At 34.7% G+C, this 16,219-nt stretch overlaps 1 protein-coding gene across 1 annotated transcript in view; it reads left to right on the forward strand.

The window, feature by feature from the left end:
* Nucleotides 1–541: 541 nt before the first annotated feature.
* LOC123560687 (uncharacterized) overlaps nt 542–16,219 on the forward strand; it is a 67,456-nt gene continuing 51,778 nt past the window's right edge. Inside the window, exons 1-9 of the mRNA XM_053553190.1 lie at nt 542–723; nt 1,126–1,381; nt 4,320–4,512; nt 4,914–5,007; nt 8,138–8,231; nt 8,555–8,672; nt 9,234–9,315; nt 9,910–9,995; nt 10,629–10,725. Of these exons, the coding sequence (XP_053409165.1) occupies nt 8,566–8,672; nt 9,234–9,315; nt 9,910–9,995; nt 10,629–10,725 (372 nt within the window). The 5' untranslated portion in view covers nt 542–723; nt 1,126–1,381; nt 4,320–4,512; ... (1 more) ...; nt 8,138–8,231; nt 8,555–8,565. The remainder of the gene's footprint in view (nt 724–1,125; nt 1,382–4,319; nt 4,513–4,913; nt 5,008–8,137; nt 8,232–8,554; nt 8,673–9,233; nt 9,316–9,909; nt 9,996–10,628; nt 10,726–16,219) is intronic.

The following is a 16,219-nucleotide window of genomic DNA, read 5'->3' on the forward strand; positions in this document are numbered from 1 at the left end:
GGTTCAGATCAACCCAAGTTACGTGATACCTCAGTTGTACACCAACCCCGAATAAGAACAAATTATGGTTTTGATGTTGCTAGGAAATGATATTGTGAAAACATCTGGTTTGTTTATAGGTAAGAAATCATTCTGCAGTTTTAATCCTTGTTGTCAAATAATGCTTTTCTTGATTCTAGTTTACATTAAAGTAAGTGTATTTAAAGTTTTTCTTATTTAACAGTTTTAAAATGTGAACATAGGTAACTTTTTATATTGACATCTTTGTTACTTGTTATTTTTCACTTTCAATTTTGCACTCTCTTAAGATACATGCATCATATGGAAATGGGATGCTTATTGTTGTACAAAATGTTTAGTATGTAAGCAGAAACCAATGTTTTAAGTCTTATGTTTCAAACCTCTCATTTACTGTCATCATCAGGTTTAGTTTTGGAGGTAACATGTGTCAAGTGAACACATTTCTACTTACTTTTGAGTGTAGCAACACCTTTTGCCATTCAGTGACAGCTTTATGTGACTTTGTGTAATTATGTTGTAGGTAAACTATTAGGAATGTTACCATACAGTCGTCATCACCAGTCTTTGCCATTCAATGATGGTCTTGAGTTACTTGGTATGAAATGGGTGCCGAGGCTAACTGTGTCACAAGCATTTAGGAAGTCACACTATGTGAAGTGGGTGACAGACTATGGAGGGATAGTTTAAATACACTTGCTGCAGGTTTGTAATTTATGTTATGCTTTTAATTCATGTGACCATCAAAGAAATGTGTATTTTGAAAATCATTACAATAAAAAAAAAAAATACGGTTTTAATGGAAAGGTGTCCAAATTTTGGAGCTTTGCTTTATGTTAAAAATGTGGGGTTGTGATGTGTGTCAGAATTGTGAAGCTTTGGTTTATCAGAATTGTTAAGCTTTGCTGTGTGTAAAAATCATCAAACTTTGATGTTTATCGGAAATGTGGAGGTTTGATGTATGTAAAAGTTGTGAAGCTTTGATGAGTTTCAAAATTGTAAAGTTATATTTTACATGAAACATAATGTTTTTGATTTTATAACTTTAAATGTAACAACTAAACAAAAAGACCTTGCTACTAATTCTTTTATTGATTTTGTGTTTAGAACCATGTTTGGTGCTGGCTTTACGAGGAGTCAATGCATTTGCAAAGTTAGAGAGTGTGGTCCAACCTTGTCCGAGCCCCAAGTCTGGGCAGCAGTTCAACCTGGACATGATCCACACAAGGACAGCAGAAGAGGCTTACACATATATCAGGCTGTTTTTCACAGAGAGAGAGCTGTTCTCAGATACATTAGCCAGACCTATGTTACCATATATATCTGTCTTTCAAACAAAGCATGACATGCCCCATTTTACCAGGTAAAGCCCTTTCACTGTTAAATGCTGTCAGGGTTTGTCTTCGTAAGGGGTAGTTGGTAGACATTGGTAGTTTAGGATCAGATATCCAAAACAAAAGTAGGGTCTGCAGTTCATTACCAACTTTTAGTAACATCGATCTTACGGAAAATCGATAAATTTGCCTATATAAACAAAGAAGGAAAAAATTACTTAAGCTTAAATAGAAAAAGTTCTATTTGGAAGTCAAAAATTCGATACTCCACAAATTAAAGTTTAATTTATTCCGGATATTATAAATAATAAACTGATACTACCTGGGTAGATACTCCTTCTGTGCGGTAGGGTGACTAGTTGTCAAATCGGTGTCTATGTCAGAGAACATGTTCGTCCGATGTTCCAATAAATTACAAGCAAGGTGCCTTTAAACTTCGGAATTTCCTCTTCTTTTTAGCTCACCTGTCACATAGTGACAAGGTGAGCTTTTGTGATCACCCTTTGTCCGTCGTCCATCGTCGGTCCATGCGTCCGTCCGTCAACAATTTCTTGTCTGCATGATAGTGGTTTCATGTATGATTTTATTTCAACCGAACTTGCACACAACTTGTATCACCATAAGATCTCGATTCCTTTCTTGAACTGGCCAGATCCTGTTATGGGTTCCAGAGTTATGGCCCCTGAAAGGGCCAAAATCAGCTTTTTTGCCTTGTCTGCACAGTAGCAGCTTTATTTATGATTTGAATTTAATCAAACTTGCACAAAACTTGTGTCACCATAAGATCTTGGTTCCTTTCTTGAACTGGCCAGATCCCATTATGGGTTCCAGGGTTATGGTCCCTGAAAGGGCCAGAATTAGCTATTTTGACAATGTCTGCACAATAGCAGCTTTATTTATGATTTGATTTTAACCAAACTTGCACACAACTTGTTTCACCACAAGATCTTGGTTCCTTTGTTGAACTGGCCAGATTCCATCATGGGTTCCAGAGTTATAGCCCCTTAAATGTCCAAAATTGGCTATTTTGGCTTTTGCAGCCATATAGAGACTTCATTAATGGTTTGATCTGATACAAACTTCCAAAATATCTTCAACAACAATAAATCTTGGATTCCATGACGAACTTATCAGATCCAATCGTAGGTTCCAGAGTTATTTTATATCTTATTACCTCCCCTGATTGTAATCAAAATGGATTTATATCGGTAAGTACTTATATGACTTATTTGAAATTTCAATTTTTGTCATTAGTTGGACTGAGACAATCAGGGTAAATAACTATGGACTGATTTTTTGTCAAATTACCTCCCTTTATTTCAAATTAAAATGGGTATATCTCCGTAACTAATGAAGATACTGATCTGAAATTTCATTTATATCAACAGATGGACTTGGACAATCAGTGAAGATACATATTGACCGAATTAATGACAGATTACCTCCTTTATTATTTATCTAAATGAATACACCTTAGCAGCTTCTAATGAGATTGGTTTGAAACGATCATAATTTTATCATTTTGAGCAATAGTACTCAGGTGAGCAACACAGGGCCATCATGGCCCTCTTGTTATGCCTATCTTGTATATTTGTTTTGCTTGTAATGTAATAAAGAGTATTTCAAAAAAGTTACTACACAGAAAATCAGATCTTTGGGGAGATGAAATAGTTTTGCAAAGCAGTGTTGAGTGTTTTACTGTTTTAAAATCTTGATGGTATAACAGGGGAAAAAGGGCTATGATTTTACAAGATAAGGTTTTTATTGACCTTTATAGTACATTTTGATGAATTTTAGGCAGTTCACTGATCGAGCTAGACAGTGTCATGTTACATAAAGATTCACTTATAGGAAATTCCAGTTTTCGGACCTAAAGGTGACTTTTAAGCAGGGTCATTATATATACAGGTGACTGCTAATGTAGGTAACATTGTACACTACAGCACATATTTATGTTAGCATGGGAATCCAGTCTGACAATTTCTAACTTTTTCTACCTGCAAATTGACAGCCTGGGGAAACCTGTTTTCCGACCGCAGCGCCACCTGTATTACACCCGAAATATGCAGGTGTTTAATAAAGAACGATAACTTCTGAAAGCAATAATCCATGGCTAAAAATAGAAACGGAATTCTCACGGAAAAAAACAGTTCGGAATCGTGTACTTCCGAAGGTTTCCGAACATTTCCGGGCCATAGACAAATACCAGATTGTACCTCCCATAGCTTTTCAAGCAAGTTGCAACAACTTTTAAATATGTCAGTATAAACTTAAATTTGCGTCATAGCTATCAAGATGTTATATTAATGCAGACCTAGTGATCTACGAAAATTGCCGAAATTTCAGCAGCCTTGCCTCGTTTTCGATTCAGACAAGCGCAAATATGATCACATGTTAATTTCCCCAGGCATTGATAATAACAGAAACTCGATGAATGCCAATTTACACTAATTAGCGCAAAAAAAGTGATATCTTTAATGCATAAATATTAGGTATGATTTCTTCTGACAAAGCACAAATATTATCAACGGCTTCCCAGACTAATATTTATGTATGTAAACACATATTAGATGTCATTGTAACTGCCATAGTCCATAGACATCTTGTTCAGCTATACAGTTATTGTGATATTAGCCTGTTAGATACCAAAAAACCATGAGAGTTGGTAACGTTGGAGTTCCAGCAGGTATATTAACAAGCGAAGTTATGAGGCCTTGAAATGTATGTGTTTCTGGGTTGAAACACCTTCATATATGCAACTGGCAGATATTTTACATTTCAATGAATTTATATTAATTTATTTTCAGAAAGAAAGTTTATGATGAAATCATTACTTTACTTTCATTGAAGTCATAACTACATGATTATATTGTTTCATTGGGAGGTAGTTAACAATAGTGATAAGTGAAGTAGGCTTGAGCCTATAACTGATGATTCGTTGACAACTTGTTGAATATATTTTTGCAGAAAGATGAGGTAGAAAAGCATGAGAAACACTTGACCTATGGACCCTGTGTATGTTTGTGTGTACAAAGAGAGAATGCTGTTAAAAGATTACTTGACCTGCTGGGACCAGAGGATCCACAGAGCGCCCGCCGACACAGTCAGTTCTACTGGAGGGGAGTGTTTGGTGTGGATCCTGTTAGTAATGCAATATATGGTAAGGGAAATAATCTGTAGAAAGTGTACTCATTAAATTTGAAGGTAGTGATTTTATTATCAAGTTTTTATAGTGTGTTTTTGCTCAAATTATTTTATCACTTGTTAATATGAAAAGTATTTTTTGATCATTCGTACAATTTCATCGTAAGGTTACCAGGACCTTGGCTGTCTCTTCCACTCATGTTGGTCAGTTGCAAAAACTTGGAAGCACTTTGTACCATACTAGTAACCAAAAGTGCCAGAACTGGGAGCCATTTTAATTGGTGTTTCCTCTGATTGTTTTAACCATGTAAATTGCTATTATATATAGGTCTGCTGACTGCTTGTGTTTCAAAGATACAAAAACGCTCCTTTTTGCTCAATTAATTGTATATAAAAGCATGTTATTTTTATTTTCAGCTTCTAAAACATATATGGATGCAGTAGAAGATGAAAAGTTATTTTCCCTGATGGTTTGTGTTGTGAAGAAACAGATATACCTCTACAGGAAATAGTGAGAATTTTATTTAAGTCTTGATAATTAGGCCAGTAAACTTAGCATATATTTGTTTTCGGTAAAAAAGGGCAAACTGCATGAAGAATTAAATATGAGCATATGAATGATAAATGAGGGGATGATAATACTGTATGTGTGTTTGTAGAAAGTCCTTTCAGGGATTAACAGACAGTTGCTATAATTTGCCTAGAAATGAATCATTAGATTCAAAACATGTAAAAGTGCAGATGTAAAACTTCCAAAACCAGTTGTATATGTCCTTTATCAAAATAAATGTTGCCGACAACAACATTGTTTTGCCGATTTACCTTTATAAATGAAATTCTAGACATTCTGTGTGCAGTTAAGTATGAGATCTCGACTTTCATTCTTCCTTTACTGGTTTCCCAGTAGTTTCCAGAGCCAAGTAGTTTTCCGGACCTTTTACATTTCGTGCTGTATAGACTTTTCGCCGTCGTAAAGCATCTGGGTAACAATATCATATCATCTAGACCTTTGTTGCCTTTACATAGCAGCGAAAACCTAGCATTACCGAACTTATTTATTATTTGAATATCCCGGCTGTTTTAACTTACTTCGATGTAATGTTTACACAAGAGATTGTCAACAGCAGGGGAATTCCAGTTACAGTGCGCATGCGCAGAAATTGAGGCCCCTTGAAGGTAAACATCAGTCAATTGATGCTCCCATTTACAGACGGTATAGTAAAAACATTCCGAAAGTAATAAAACAATGAAAGTCAGAAAAATCGACCTAGTCACTATACTACGGCATTAAATTATCGATTAAAAATAGGAAACATAATAGACTGGGATTTACCTACGATACCCTCTTAAATCCCACGATACCCTCTATCAATCAAATGTTTAGCAGCAGTGTCCATGCCCGAGTGGTCAGGGCATTAGACTACCAATTTTGAAACCTGTCTTGTTCTTTTTTTTTTAAAGTTGTTAATTATATTAAAAGTTCTTAATTCCTTTTTTGTAATATTACCACTCCGCTAAAAACGTCATGTCATTTTAGCAAGACGTTGCAAACGTCATTCAAACGTAATTAGACGTAACTGTAATGAGCATATTATAAATCTAATATTTGTTAACTTCTTGAAATATACTTTTCAAATCCTCATCATGCCTTAGAATTATGTTTTTATTTTGAATATATATAACGAAATCGGAAATGTTTGCTTTTTACTGTTTTACAGAAAGGTTACAACTGTTACAATGAAAGGTCTGGAAAACTACCCGGACTAACTGAGATATTAATGGAATTAATTGCCATGTTTGAGGCCTCATCTACATTTGTGTTATCATGGAGGTAATATAGAGATGGAGTGCGGACGAGATAATTGGTGTTGTTCCTTGCTGAGCTCCTTTCAGAATCCTACGAGAGATATCACCACAGACACCTAATTATCACTATTTCACATGTAATTAAAATAATCCTTTGAACACACTGTGTGGCACCGCCGTTTTATCGTTAATCAGCAATTGCATCAAAATTTCAACAAAACAGAAGTTGTGGGTGACATATGCACGCGTGTCATATATTGAAACTAATTAATACAAACAATGCGCACTGCGGGGGATTCATCGGTAGAATGAATGTACTACTATTTAAAGCATGCGTTTCTGTGATATTCTAACTCTTCAGATAGCTGTAACTAAGTAAAGTAAGTACTTACAGTTTTCTATGTAGTCATTTTAAACTAAATTCTGTTAAAATTTCCTAAAATTTCCTAAAAAATTTGTACATGTTAAATTAAAGTCAAGGTATCAAATTTTCATTTACTGGGTATTAAAAACGTGAGCAGTTGTGAGCATTTTGAATATTGACCATGTTTTTAGACTGCATATTTACGCTATTGGTCTTGATTACAAGTTTATATAAGTCGTTCATATAACTATATTAAATTTTATTTATTTAAGTAGTTATTCAGTTACCTGTCCACTTCTTCGTGTATTTATTTATCTGTTTATTTATTTGATTATTTAATTCATTTCGCAGATTTGAAGCTGGTGTGAAATCTCGCTGCTAAATTGGAACTTTTTTGTCTCATTTTTTGTCGCACGATCTGGAGGTCAGTGCCTGTAAAGATGCACATTTTTTTTTTTTTTTAAATATGTGCCTTGTATTTCACTCATTCGCCTAATGTACAATCATATCGACAAGACAAGAGATGATATAATGTTCATATACACTCTGTACTGTATATACATATTAAACTTTCTGCTAAAATGGATTTGTATGTCAGTAATATTACGTTATAACCTCATTAGAATTTTATAATAAAGTGAAATTTCGTTTTCTTACTTTTCTTGTCTTTACATTCTGGACATATCCAGGGACCCTGATATAGTTTCAGCTGTCAAATTGGCACACGAATAGTGCTACCATTTGAATTCGCATTTTACATGTTCGCAATTAATCATTACCTTATCGTTTAGCTGTTCACTTGGACAATATGGCCAGTCATTGTCAAAATCACCCACGTCCCTGTTTCTTGGAATTAATTCATCGGAAAAGAAAATCCCTTCAATATCTTCATTTTCGTAATCATTATTTGCCATAAGTAACACTTATAATAAAGTCTTTCCAACATGTTTATCAATTATAATTGCATGACCATGGAAGATATGTAAAATGGGTGTATTTTGTCAACGTTAATTGCCAAAGTGTCAGTGTTTACAAAACGACATCAGAATGTGTATTGTTACTAAACGGAAAATATCGGAACATCCCGATCTCAGTATCGGACTATTCCGGCCGTTTATCGGGTCTCACTCGATAAACTCCGTAAGGAGCAACATGATATGTGATTAACACCTAATTGCTATTGTTTGGCAGATACTTATCAGAGGATAACAAAGCCGCATTGCTGCACAGTTTACCTTTGAAGTGCTTTCGTCCGCACTCCATCTCTATATTACCTCCATGGTGTTATGAACGCAAGTGTAATACGAATTCTGCATTGTGTTAACGAAGAACCTAGCTTTTTTTCTGTGAAAATTTTATGTTTCTGCTATGTTTTGTTTGAAAGTTACTGGCAAAAAATAGCGATTTCAGTCTGGAAACTACTTGGAAACCAGTAAAGAAAACACCTTTGTTTCTATTGTATTTTATATAGATAGCTTGCCCAGCAGTTGATCAAGAAATAGCTGTAAAATATTCTTCCCATAGAGATGTGGTTATCAGTACTGCAGTAGATTCTTCAAACACTGGTAGGTTCATTTAGTTTTCATTATATCTCCTTTTTAATTGTAAAATTATACATAGATGATTATTTTGTCTTCATGAAGGCTTTTTGGGTTGTATTTCCTATTAAGTGATTGGACTTAAGTAGGAATTAAGAATATAATTCTCATTTGTACTGATCTGCCTATATAAATAGCCAGTTTGACTTTAAGACAAGCTTGGTAGGAATTCAATTCATGTTAATGTCAGTGTTGTTAGCTTGCTTTTGTACTGTTCGTTATTACAGCTTATAAGCAGCTGCCTTAATTTTGTGACAGGCTTGATGATAATTAATTTTCTTTGTTTTCAGATGCTTCCCATATGTTGTTACTACAGACAAAATGTATTGTTCTGACACCATTGCTGATGAGGCAGCTAGGATCTCACCATGGTTACATGGATGTTATTGACAGTCTAATTGCTCAAGGGTAATAGTATTAACTGATTCATAAGTCATTTACAAGCTTGACTCCCTGCCCATGTGTACCCCATCCGCTGACCTTCAGAGTCACCAAATTAGTATGTTTTCTGTCAGTATTATCCTATACTAATTTCAAAACTTTAAAGAACTACTTTTGTAAAACTTGGCATGTAAATGAAATGCTGCAGAAAAATAATTTTGTTTTGGTATTTTTAAATGATGACCAGTTACACTAACACACTGGGATTTTTAATTATTACTTTCTATCTCTGTAAGTGAATGACAACTTTCTCATTGAATTAGGCTACGAGTATGAATGACTTTTGACCTATCTTTAATCAGGACATCAAAAGTTTGAATCGTTCTAAATTTGCATCAAACTACAGTTGAAAGTTGGTATCTCAAATTCAAAGACTGAGCTTTTAACTTCGAGATAATCGAAATTTTTACTTAAAATGATATTTTATGCAAGTGTTTTTGGGACGGGACTGGAAAATGCTGGAATTTTGAGATAAGCCACTATGAGATATTGAGTTTCAACTGTATATCATTGTTGCTTTACCTGTAGGTTTGAGTTTGTTGGAGGTAGAATGGTATGGTTCACCCAGGAACACTTCTTGTGCTCAATAGAAGCTGCAAGTTTCCAGCAGGTATAGTGAACAAAGTTTCTAATCTTTAGTACTGTAGAAAATACAGTTTTATATTCACCACTTTCCACCTGTTCTCCTTTGCCCTGTTTATAGGTGCAGATAATTAAAATGAAACTTTATTAAGATTTACAGGAGGGTAATAACTACCAGTAGTTAAGTTCCTGCTTTCAATTCACGCTATATTAAAATGAAAGTTGTTAAGTTTAACTATTAAATTTTGCAAGTTTAACAGATATGTTTTACCATTTCTAAAAGTTGTAAACCATGAGCTAGCACATTTTTATTGTTTTGTAAATACTAACTGCTTGATAATCTCTTTTCAAGATACAGAAATGTAATAGTAAAAATGTCAGCAGGATTGGAAAAAATATGCCTTGCTTTTCGTGATTACAGAGAAACATTGCTCTCACGAGCACCAAGGCTCCGAGTGCCCATGCTCACTTTGCGCATTCCATGGCTCATGTCCTGATATTTACAATGCTTAGATTGCTCAAAACTCAGGATAACTTGAGCAGTCTGCTCATTCCCATGTGACCTGTAATGGTCCCTGTTGTCAGAAATGAAATGGCTAGTGCTTTATTTGATGTTTTCCAGGTTCCAATGCTGGTATCCGGTCCATGTTTAGTACTGGCTTTACAACGAGACAATGCTGTTCTAGCATTTGATACAATACTCAGGGAGTAAGTGCATTGTGTTACTACTGATGGTTAATTTATGTATATGTGATGAATGTGTAATCAAAATTTTAAGAAAATGAATGGAGTGCCTGTGTAGCCCAGTGCATAAGATCATTTACTTGCCACACACTACAGTGGGTTCAGAATTTTTCCTTAGGTGTAAAAATCTTTAATGTGAGAATGCCATCCAGCCGACTTACAGTAGGTCAGTAGTTCCAAGTACCAGCCCATGCATGGTGGAGAACCTTTAGTTGTTCCTGTATCATCAAAAGCGGTACAGTTGCATTATGACTTGAAATTGTGTCTGTGTAACTTGATACTGTAACTAAACAACAACAAAAAATGAAGTTACAGGTCTTCTGTAGATGTGATGGCTGTTAAGACTGTGTAACTAATATGTAATTTGTCTTGTTGAATGAGGCACAAAAGTGAACTAGCATTTGTTATCACCAGTCATAAGTACTTCATGTTCAGGGTTGTCTGTTTCTTCACTTTTAAGGATTTTCTGCATGATACAAATTACTACATTATAAATCTTAAGGAAACCAACTACTGTCTTACTTTAGCAAACACAGCACTGTTGTAAGGTTTATGGCTTTCGAATAGTGTTCAAGTAAATTTTTTTATTATTTGTAGAACATTCAGTACAGAAAGCAGCCAGGGTAAATCAGTGACTGACTCACTACTGCAAAAATATGGCAGACTTATTCTCAGACTGTTGGATCTAAAACAGGTATTGTATAGTTTTAAAACTGTCTTCTGCTCTAATCAGTACCTGAAGTCTTGAATTGACTATAATAATGATTATATTCTTGGAATACTTGAAATTATGTCAAAAAGAAATGTTGAGTCTGTATGTCAAATCAAAATGGTACCAACAAGCTATAAAAGAATTTGAGTCTTCATTTGAGGAGGGAATCTTCAATAGCCAAGTAGTTTAGATTGTTGAATGAATCACAAACAACAAAGTTTGAAACCTCACTTAGGGTGTAGGATTCAATGTGAGGAAGTCATCCAGCTTGCTTGTAGAAATTAAGGTTCTTCTTCAGTAGTTTGTTACCTAACAGCAAACTACAGATTGTTCAGAAATAAAACAAGGGTAGCAGACACAGACAGGAAGACAGGTTATCAACTTACACCAGAATGGACTGGAAAAGGAATGGTTTGATGAAGTTATTATTGGCATGAATAACTTTATAACTGTTCTTGTTCTAATTTTTAATGCATACATAGTATGCTTTGGAATTCATTGCGTAAGACGAGATAATACCTTTATGATTTCAAAATTGTTTGGGATCATTTTGGTTCAACTCTTCAACCAAGTTCCTCTTTGTTCTATATACAGTTGAAACTGGCTTTGTTGAATTCAAAGAGATCAAATGTTTTCCTTTGAGATAACAGAAAATCAACTTTAAATGATATTTTTTGCATGTTTTTTGGACCGGACTTGAAAATCTCTTTGAAAGAGCTGAACTTTTGAGATAAGCAAGTTCAAGATATTGAATTTCAACTGTATTAATACTGTTAATTGCTAATTGGTGTACCTCTTGGTATCAAGCTATTTATTGTTTGGAAAATGTATAACATTTGTCATACATTATTACTGTCAGTGATAGCTTCCTCGTTGTCAATAATTCATGAACTGTTTGGTCTGAATGTTAATGAGATGGTTGCATATATAGATACAAGACTGAAATCCATATTGTAAACAATATGCCAGTATTATTGTTGTTGTAGTGCACTGTTTTTAAATACAAGTAAAGCAAAGCTTAGAGAGTATCAGTATATTAGTTTGGCACATAATGGATATAAAGAGGTCAGCAGGAAGTATCCCTTTTGTCACCATCATTTTTAGCTTGACTTTTCAAATAATAGGGGAGCTACCCTACTCGACCCAGCGTCGCCGGGAGCATGACACAAATGTAAAAGTTTGCGTACCACCCCAAATATTTTCAAAGTCCATTGAGATATTGCTTTCATATTTTGCATACTTATTTACCATCATGACCCCAGTCTGTAAATAGGAGGAGGCAACTCTATCAAGCATTTTGACTGAATTATGGCCCCTTTCCGACTTAGAATATGTTTATTGTAATGTTAAAATTTGCGTACCACCCCAAATATTTTCAAAGTCCATTGAGATATTGCTTTCATATTTTGCATGCCTGTTTACCATCATGACCCCAGTCTGTAAAAAGGAGGAGGCAACTCTATCTAGCATTTTGACTGAATTATGGCCCCTTTTCGACTTAGAATATGCTTATTGTAATGTTAAAATTTGCGTACCACCCCAAATATTTTCAAAGTCCATTGAGATTACTTTGCTTATTGTAATTGTAAAGTTTTACTCATAGCTTATATTATACTATCAAGCACTGAGAATAGTCGAGCATGCTGTCCACTGACAGCTCTTGTTTATTGCATGCCTTCAGCTTTTGTCACCTTAATTAGTGACCATAGCCTCCAGAACTTGCCCCTTAACCCCTGTTTAGGATGTAGAACTTTCTCTTGAAAGGAAGCCAACTTGCAGGTCAGTGATTCTATCCAGATTCTGGTCTGCACCTTGACCTTCACTAGCAGAACTGGACAGTCACCATATGAGGTTAGTTGTAACAAAAAACGGCAAATTTTCAGTGTTCTTTAAATGAATTGTAAACCCCCTTGTCTTTTGTATGAGTAAGATAATTTTGAATATATTTTTAACCACAAAAACCTGAGTTATTAGATTGGGGTATGTCGTTGGTCGGGTGGGCGGGCGGATGGGCAGGCGGCGGCGTCAAACTGGTGTTTCCGGTCAATAACTTTTGTTTCGGTAAAGATATTTGAATAAAACTTGGTATGTATGTAGCTTATATCAAGACAAAGGCTGGGATTGATTTTGGGGTTTCTGAGGTCAAGGTCAAGGTCACTGTTACTTAAAATAGAAAAAGGGTTTCCGGTCAATAACTTAACTTAGGAATGAGCTATCATGATGAAACTTGGTGTATAGAAAACTTATATAAAGTTGTAGCTTGGGATTGATTTTGGGGTTTCTGGGATCAAGGTCAAGGTCATTGTTACTAAAAATAGGGTTAGGGTTAGGGTTGTGCTTTAAAGTGGTGCACTGTGATTCAGTATACTTTTTTATTCTTATGAAAAGTGTTGAAAACCTGGTTTCGTGGCATTGCCGCATTTCTTGTTGTATTTTACACTGTAATTGTATATCATCTCATTGTCGAGTAAAAGATGCAGATATTTCAGAGTATTATCAAATCGTCATTGTTTTATTCCCAGAATGTTGTTATATTTTTGTATTGCTTTTAATATATGAAAGCTCAAAGTGATCTTTATTTCTATGTAACTGTATTTTATTTAGGTATGCATTTTTCAAATCTATCCTTTATCTTTTGCCAAATGATGTGTTTGTGCTATTGGAACAAATAATTGTGCTCATAGAATTGTTTTGAATAAAAGATATATGTTTTAATTGTAAGCTTAACAAGACTAGACAAAATGCCACCTACATATTACAGTACTAGTATACAGGTATGCCAGGTTAGCTTAGTAGGTGAAGCTTGACTTTTGAGAGTAAGCTGTAGGTACAAAATCCTGTTTTCAGTGATGATTACCTCCTGAAGATTATAATTATGTCTGAGGTCATACTTCCAACACATCAGATTTATGAAAGAAATTTGCCATTATATTTGCAGAGCTGGTAAATATTGGTTAGGAATTTAGCAAGTGACACATAGTGTCATTAAGAAAAAAAAAAAACGTTGAAAAAAAGGCGTAAAAAAACAACAAAAGTTAATGATTGCAACAAACTATGGGTGAAAGCCGGTCAAAAAGTACAGGAATAAAAACTATATCTGTTGTGTAAGAACCAACACTTCCATTTTGATACCATAACATTTTTGTTAAGACCTTATAATTAAATACATGCATGAAGGCATCAGTTTTAAGTTATAGTTGTGCCATGCCTGTCTTATCAATAGTTTAGCCTGCAGTATTCTTGTTTATGTATTATACATGTAATGTTTATCTGCCATGTAACAAATTAAACTGAATTTTCACCTCAATTCCAGTATTTTTGGATAGAAATTTATATCTATTTTAACTGCGACATATATATTTATTATGTTATCACTGATTGTTTTTGCAGTTGTGAATATATTGCTTATTGTCTACAGTTTACATTCAACAGTATTTATTTTATTTTGGTATATTACATTCTGTCCAAAGCTGTGTTAGTGGCTTTGCTGTTTTGCAACTGTTGATATTTAAATAAATATTTATATATAGATCTGCATGTATATTTTTGTGAGAAAAGAACATTCCATTTTAAGTTTGTATTAGGCCACACCAAATTGATGTCTTGTTCTTAGGATTTTTTCAAGAATATTTGGGGCAAACGAGCGAAAAAAAAAAAAAAATTCAAATCATCATTTATTGAAGTGAGCGAAGAACATAAAATAAAAAGGGAGAGTAAATAATCTCTTGTTTCATGTTTAACACCAGATCAAGTGTGTTTCTGTTCATAAGCTGGATTTTTAAACAAATGTGTGTGGAGTAACATTCAAACAGCAATGTCTTTGTATTATTGAATGTTTAATGTGTGATACATACCATAAAAAGTAAGAAATATATCTGAACAATTATTATTCTGGAATGTCTTATTATTCCCATATCACTTAATAATGTTCTCTGTTCCTGACATTAGACCTCTTATCCCTTGAAGTGCTGGACAACATATCTATTACAAATGCAGATCACACAGCACTCAAATGAACCTGCTAATCTGAGGTGGAACTATTCGGTGCTAAGTCAGCAGACTGCGTTTTACTGTCAGAAATGAAATGAAAATCCAGCACTTTGAGGGTTTGACAAAGTATACAAAAACAAATGTTGACACTTTTGAGAGACATATAAGCAACCTGTATGAAAAATTCACATGGAGTCCGTATGGAATCCATATAGATTCTGTATGGAATTGAGACGGAATGACTGTTTTCCATGCCAAAATGACATGGACATGGAATTTGTTTCAAAATTCCATGTTGACCAACAAATATTACATACGGAGTAACACATTTCCAACATGGAATAGAATCTGTTCCATATGGATGTATTTTTTTCAGGATGGATTTTTTTCCATGTCAGATGGAATTTTAAGACACAGTGCCGACTTTTTATCCCCCGCCGATGAAATCGGGAGAGGGGTATTGAAATGGCGTTGTCCGTCCGTCCGTTCGTCCGCAGCCATTTCTCAGTAACTACTTGGTAGAATTTCATGAAACTTGAAATAAACATGAACCAACATTCTGCGATGATGCCCGTCAAGTTTTTTTTTTGATTGGTCAATTTCCCTCAGAGTTATTGCCCTTGATTTAATAAAAAATGTCCGTCTGCAGCCATTTCTCAGTAACTAACAGGTAGAATTTCATCAAATTTGAAATAGACATGAACCAAGATACTGCGCTGATGCCCGTCAAGTTTTTGTTTTGATAGGTCAATTTCCCTCAGAGTTATTGCCCTTGATTTAATGAGAAATGTCCGTCTGCAGCCATTTCTCAGTACCTAGCAGGTAGAATTTCATCAAACTTGAGACATGAACCAAGATACTGCGACGATGCCCTTCAAGTTTTTTTTTTCGATTGGTCAATTTTCCATATAGTTATTGCCCTTTAATTGTTTAAAAATCCACAGATCTGTACATAACAAACCAACCAATTGGAAGAATTTCATTAAACTTCTTTCATTCTTTTCCATGAACATTTATTATAAACATGTGATGTTGTGTACCTACACCTGGTCACCACCTTACCTTGGTCCCCCCATCCCCCTCCCCCCCCCCCCCCCCCCCCCCCCCCCCACCACCACCCAACAAACCATCATTCTTGATGTAAGAAATCATATTGCTTCTGTAACATTTTAACTTTGCTGAATATTTTTTTGCCATCCTCAACTCTGCCCTTTCGCGGGATTCAATCACGAATTGCTGTAATAATGGGCACAATGATTTGATTCATTACAGCACAGAATTCTGACTTGTCTATTATGCCTGCTCCTACTCTAACATGGTACATCTTATACTTAATTATTTAATTCGTCTGGAATATTTAGTAAGTTGTGAATTTTGTCATTTTCTCACGAATATAAATGTGTCACTGTGCGTGATTCCTTCTCTAGATTCCATGCAATAATTAGGCTTCTGGCCATGTGAATTCTGTGAGTTTCCACATGCATTT

Source organism: Mercenaria mercenaria, chromosome 10 (assembly GCF_021730395.1).
Source record: "Mercenaria mercenaria strain notata chromosome 10, MADL_Memer_1, whole genome shotgun sequence".
Taxonomy (NCBI): domain Eukaryota; kingdom Metazoa; phylum Mollusca; class Bivalvia; order Venerida; family Veneridae; genus Mercenaria; species Mercenaria mercenaria.